Raw genomic sequence first — 6,025 nt, 5'->3', positions numbered from 1 at the left:
AGATGGTCCTGAGGGCCCTTCCAACCCAAATTATTCCATAAGAAAAAAAAAACAAACAAACACCAACAGAAAAAGAAAGACAGTTCATAGTGCATCAGGGAGGCTGGAATCCAAATCTACTCTCATGTTTGTGTGACCCTCTGTGGCAGCAAACTCTCCTACAAACTCTAAAATTAATTCATCTGTGCTGATGGCACTGAAAGTGTTAAATAAGGTACTGCTGCAAGCAATGTCATTCCATGGTGACATGCACTGTGCTTTTCAGAACATTAAAAAACCTCCTGCAACTCCTTTTGTGGGAGGTGATAAATTGCTCAGGATTAACACACAGGAGTGACAATGTGCTTAGTGGGGAAAGGAAAGAAACAGGCCAAGGAGAAAGAGACAGCTTTATTTACAGAATTGAAGTGAGGTCTGAAAGGATGAAGCCAGCAGCTTCCTGAGGAGTTGTGTTTCTCAGAAAGTGCATTTCAAATCCTTCCTGGCATAACACTTTCTGAGAAAAGAGCTGCTGGGGCCAGCAGGTTTGTGTCAACTGAGAGAGCTTCCTGCTTGCTCTCCATCCAACCCATATGGACTCTGACCACCTCTACACTAGTTATTTCCCTGATAAAGGGATCTTCCAAATGCTGCAGAGTGCTAGCAGAGGGATACTGGCAGAGGTTGCTGTCCTGGCTCTCTGCAAGAGTTCACACACTTTTCCTAGAGTGAACCAGAATTTAAAAAAGAAAAAAAAAATGCAAGTGATCCTTTGTCTCCCAGCACTTTCACACAGGGAGAACACGGTCCACGTAGGTTTTACTCCAGACACAGCCATGATTAGTGATGCCCAAGCCAGCCTGACTGTTACAGGGACTGGTCAGCACTCTCTGGTGGAGAGACTCACAAATGTGACTGACATGCTCTTCTTGCAAGAACAAGCCCAGGCACCACCCAGAGCAAACATTCATCTGCTGTGCCCAGCAACTTCCCTCCATACACACAAGTGATGCCTGGCTTACAGCCAGGTCAAATACAATCAGATTCCAAAAAGAACCAACCCTGCTGGATCAGTACCGTGGTTTTGCCAGCTACAGTTTAGTAGCTGTCTTCAACCAGCCTGAACGCCACGGTCCCACTGGGCATGGGCACCCACTGTCACCGAACGCTGATCATGCAATGAGTAGTAACAGAGCTGCTCTGTTGGCACTGGACTGGGTTCTGCAGTTCCCTCTTTCACTGACAAGGTGATGGCCAAACAGGCTGTTCCACAGGTGTTCAGTTCTTCCACCGGATTTGCTAAAAGAGGGAACAAGACACAACTAACAGCAATGCTGAACACTGAGCCCTAGGGGCCAACTTAGTGACTCCCAATTCCTGACAAGGACAGCTACAGCCAGAGCGTGCCATTCGTACCCTGAATGAAAACAAAAGATTAGCTTCCCAGCAGGGGTAGAAAGTACATAGGACAGCCATGCCCCTACACCTAATCTCTACCTATTTCTGGTGAGAGTGTCTGGAAGAAAGAGTAAGCATTTCTTACTGTGTTGCTGAGAATGCTGTTTATCTTCTCTTCTTCTGCAGAGCCCCGCTCCACCTTTCCTTTATATGCTGTCAGCTGGATACGATCCTTTAGATCCCGGTAGGTCTAGATAAAGGGCAAAAGAAAGGGACACTTCCGTGGTTAGATGGTGTCCTGCAGATGGGCAGGGCAACTCTACAATCCCCCATGCAGTTCCCAACACAGAAGAATTTCACAGCACAAATGCTAGGAGCCACTCTCCTGGCTCATGGACTTCTACTGGGAACCTTATAATTTTTCCCAGGCCACAGGGATAAACAAACACTACCAGGCACATGACAGAAGTGGCACATAGCAGAGAACAGAAAAGCTAGAGAGAAAAAGCAGGCCCATGTCCCATCTCTTCACACAGCAGAAACCTACCTCTATGACAACATCATGGCACTTGTATTTGGTAGCGAGGTTCAGCCGGGTCTCCACATCTTCCACCAGGCGCACGTATTCCTGCAGCACCTGTGAGAGACAGAAGTGTGTCTCAGCTCCCTTCTGCAGGTATGTTGTGCCTCATTGCCTCACCCCAGTCCCAAAACCTTTCAAGGTTGCTGGTCACACAGAGTTGGCCCCTTCTTTAGGGAACAAGTGACCTCAAGAGCTTTGGCTGCAACAAAATTTTCTTCCTACAGTGGCAAGCAGCATCTCTGTATTCTTTTCATGTCATTTGATCTTGCTTCTACACCTTCCTTTTTTGTCTTATTTCCAAGAGAATATTCCTGTTCAGTCAAGCTGGCCTTCTGCCTTGCTTGCCTGACTTCCAACATTTGGGAATTGCCTGCTTACTGTACCCTTAGAAGGTCATATTTAAAAACTGACTGATGGACTCCACTGCCTGCGAAAACATTTTCCCAGGGGACCTTACCAATTCCCTGAGCAGCCTGAAGTCTGTTCTCCTCATGTCCAGACCTGAGGTTTTGCTGGCACTTTTCCTCCTATCAACAGAATGTTAGGCTACCTCATTGCTACAGATCAGGTTAACCATTGCCAGCCAGATTAAGAAAATTTAATGTAGCAAAGAAAGGTGGCAATGCACACGGGAAGAGAATTCCCAGGCAACTTTGACCAGCTGTCCCTCTTGCAGTCAGAACTAAGACCCAGCCCTCAATACCACCCACACCTTCTGTTGAGGCATTGGACACTCAGCTGTGTGCTGTGCCCACCTGGCAAAGCCAGAAGATCAGCAAGCTTCTCCCACTTCCAGCTAGGAAGCAGCTCACCTGAGGAGTCCTTCATACACCAAATCCCAATAAAGAGCAGGACATTAACAGGGGTTTCTGGCTCACCTGCACAGGAGCATTGTTCCTCTGCAAGATCTCCACCACCCGGTGGAAGCCAATAGGTGCCTTCTTTTTGGTGTAACCCAGCCAGTTCTGAAATGAGACCCAAACCTATGTTAACCCAAAAGGATAATCCTTCCAGCCACGAGAAAATGTGTTTTTTTTCTCCCCGTGCCAGCAACATACTCCACAGCAACCACATACACCCCACTGCAGAGCCCTTCAGGCAGTGGCTGGGCACAGACTGGCTGCAATCCCTTTGGTAACAGAGCTCAGGGGCAGCCCCCTTCTCTGACCTTATTGCTGCAGCCAAGCCAGGCCCAGCAGAGGTCTCAGGAAGGGAGAGGAGGAAAGTATTGCAACACTCTGCAGCAGAGGTGCTGGGCCCTGCTGAAATAAAACCAGTCTGTCCAGTAACTCCAGAACAAGCCAGCTACCAGTAGCAGATGCCAGTACTTGGAACTGTGTCCCCAGCAAGGCTTTCTGCAGCTCACCTTGGTGGTGAGGAGGGCATCCACATCACCCCAGGCCCGCAGCTTGGCACGGGCTGCCAGGGCAGTCAGCACATACTGCTTATCAGGAATCTGCAAGGCAGAAAGCTGCAGTCAGAATAGCAGCACAGCTCAGAAGGTCTATGTGGGCTGGATATGAATGGCATCTGCCCCAGCTCTGTCAGGACCTACACCAACACCCAGGCAAAGAGGCAAGGTGCTGCCTGATGCCATACACAGCACTGCAGAGACTAGGATGTGGGGATTCACAAGTGCTGCTGCACACAGGGTACACATGGCTCCCAAGTGCCTTTCTGAGACTCCAGAAGGGCCCTGCTCAAAAAGGATGCCATGGCCCCCTCCCTAGCTCAGTGCTGAGCCCCTCAAATTCCTCCTACTGAGCTCCTTCATTACATACAGTTTGTCTGAGCATGTTTTCAGCTAGTGCTGCCACAACAGGGGAGACTCACTCACCTTAAATGTCTTCTTCAGGTTGGTGGGGCTGCTGAACATACCCTACAGAAAGCAGACAAGTCAGTGCAAACTCAGAAGGGCAGGCCACAGCAGGGGTTCAGACACCTCTTATAAGGCATCTGCCTTGCACAGAGTCAATCTTCTCAAGATTTTACTGCTTTTTGCTCATGTCAGTGCCACAGGAGGAAGCTGCTGGCAGAAGAGAGCAACTATCCCACCCCATTAGCTGTCTGGTCTGGGTTCCCTACATCCTCAACTGATGCACCTCCAGCACTTCCAACACCAGTACCAAGCACCTCAGCCTCATGGGATTTACAGTGGTTTCTAGGACACAACTCCCTGGCAAACTGTGAGAGGTTGAATGTCTTGGAGCACAAAACCCCAAACTGGTGCCAGGGGACAAAGTCTCTCTGAGGGATGAAATATGACTTCTCTTTCTGTTTTTCTCCTTAATATGCACAGCTTGACCACCTCACATCTCAAGGGCTACAAGGATGAAATGCAACCTTATCTTCTGCCACATCATCCTCACCTCAGCCTCTGTGTAGTGGTAGAAACAGGAATAGAAGAGGGTGGTCACTAGTGGCATGTTGAGAATTGAAGCCTTGCGAGGATATTTCCGAAACAGCTCTGACTGCCCAGCCATCTCCAAGTGCCGATCATTAGCCTGCAGAATCAGGAAGACAGACAGGGAACATGAGCCAAGATAACTGCCTGTTTAGCTGTGGGATAGAGACCTAGAGAGAGTGTTGTGACATCAATGTGCAAGCACAGCCCCAACATGCTATCAAGTCTCAGATGTGGTATTTCACATGTGCCTGGCACAGCAGCCTGAATAGCAATAACAAATACACTAGCCAGGGCAGGCTGGTTAGATCCAAAGTGGAGTAAGTCAGGGACAGCAAGAGATCTCACAGGTAGTCCCAGCTATCTCCTGACCAGCAGAGAAGATTTCATACCTCAATGATGATCTGTCGCTCCAACAGGGTATAATGGTCTTGGATGTGGGAGGTATCCTCAGCTGAAAATGGCAGCCTGGCCAGAAGTACAGAATCCTTCATTTACTTCTAACTACTCTTAAAAGATTTTTTTTCAACCAAGCAAGCTCCCATTCTTCCCATCTTGAATGGCTAGTGGGTACTCAAGTTCCCGACCCACTGCCCTCTCCAACTGGCTCTCTCCTAGACAGGCTCCAGAGAAAGAAACATTATGTGGTACCTCTCACAGAATAACCTAAAGTGGATGCTACCAACTTCCTCAAGTGCTCAGGCACCCATCCATCACAATCTGAAGGGTCAATGATCAGAAAGTCCCTTGAAGCATCTTTCCTCCTGAATTACCAGCAAAAGCTACTGGACTAGTGATCACACCATAAAGGATTCCTCTCTGGTCTACACTGTACCCACAACTCTACTCCCACTCCCCACTAAGGGAAAATCGACATCAGCTGTCAACCCACATAAGCCATAGCACTGGCACAGAGGTTTAATTTTCTTCACTACCACATTCTGTTTAGAATCCACATCCATCCCCTGCTTTTGTATTTTTTCTTACCCAATGCAACCTTTCAGAAATTCCCTCCTTTTTTCTACATCCTGGATATTCAAATGCTCCCGGTACTGAGACAGCTGGAGAGAGAGGGGAAAGAAGCAGTGTGTCCTCATGGACTTGGGAGGTACAATATTCCAGAGGGTGAAATGGGGACAAAAAGCAGATTCCCACACATTCTGCAGCCAGCCTCCCACCCTGCAGTAAGGGAGCTAATGCTCCTGGGAATACTCACAGCAACTTCCTCAGTCCTGTCTAAGAACCTGCAAAAGGGAATTAGTAAGCATTAACCTGGAGGCAGGCTCCTAGCAGTGTGTTCAGCCTGCCACAGGATGGATCGACAGCCTCACCTGAGCAGATCCAGAAGGAACTTCTGCTCCCCCGTCTCTCTGAGGAAATGGATCAGATGGCACAAGGCCACCTGCCGCACTTCCAGCTCCCGAAACAAGATCTCTACAGGGGAGAGAGTTTATGTACAGATGGGTAAAGTAAGATAGCACTGCCAAGCAGTGCATGGAGCCATTGGCAGGATTCATCAAACTTATCCCATCTCAAATCACAGTGTTGGAGGCTGGAGCACAGAAGAGCCCAATCACTGGGCTGACAGCTGAATTCACAGCCATGTGCTACCTCTAGATATTCACTTTCATTCATCCCATTACCACCACCTATCACTGCTT

At 48.6% G+C, this 6,025-nt stretch overlaps 1 protein-coding gene across 1 annotated transcript in view; it reads right to left on the bottom strand.

Moving 5' to 3' along the window:
• Nucleotides 1-371: 371 nt before the first annotated feature.
• VIPAS39 (VPS33B interacting protein, apical-basolateral polarity regulator, spe-39 homolog) overlaps nucleotides 372-6,025 on the bottom strand; it is a 13,316-nt gene continuing 7,662 nt past the window's right edge. Inside the window, exons 9-19 of the mRNA XM_031064256.1 lie at nucleotides 5,696-5,798; nucleotides 5,581-5,608; nucleotides 5,352-5,425; nucleotides 4,757-4,832; nucleotides 4,330-4,464; nucleotides 3,798-3,839; nucleotides 3,327-3,416; nucleotides 2,839-2,925; nucleotides 1,925-2,014; nucleotides 1,523-1,627; nucleotides 372-1,278 (exon numbers count right to left, since the gene is read on the bottom strand). Coding sequence (XP_030920116.1) covers nucleotides 1,258-1,278; nucleotides 1,523-1,627; nucleotides 1,925-2,014; nucleotides 2,839-2,925; nucleotides 3,327-3,416; nucleotides 3,798-3,839; nucleotides 4,330-4,464; nucleotides 4,757-4,832; nucleotides 5,352-5,425; nucleotides 5,581-5,608; nucleotides 5,696-5,798 — 851 coding nt within the window. The 3' untranslated portion in view covers nucleotides 372-1,257. The remainder of the gene's footprint in view (nucleotides 1,279-1,522; nucleotides 1,628-1,924; nucleotides 2,015-2,838; nucleotides 2,926-3,326; nucleotides 3,417-3,797; nucleotides 3,840-4,329; nucleotides 4,465-4,756; nucleotides 4,833-5,351; nucleotides 5,426-5,580; nucleotides 5,609-5,695; nucleotides 5,799-6,025) is intronic.

This window comes from Geospiza fortis, unplaced genomic scaffold, assembly GCF_000277835.1.
Source record: "Geospiza fortis unplaced genomic scaffold, GeoFor_1.0 scaffold54, whole genome shotgun sequence".
NCBI classification, from domain to species: domain Eukaryota; kingdom Metazoa; phylum Chordata; class Aves; order Passeriformes; family Thraupidae; genus Geospiza; species Geospiza fortis.
This window is presented reverse-complemented; position numbering and strand designations above follow the sequence as displayed.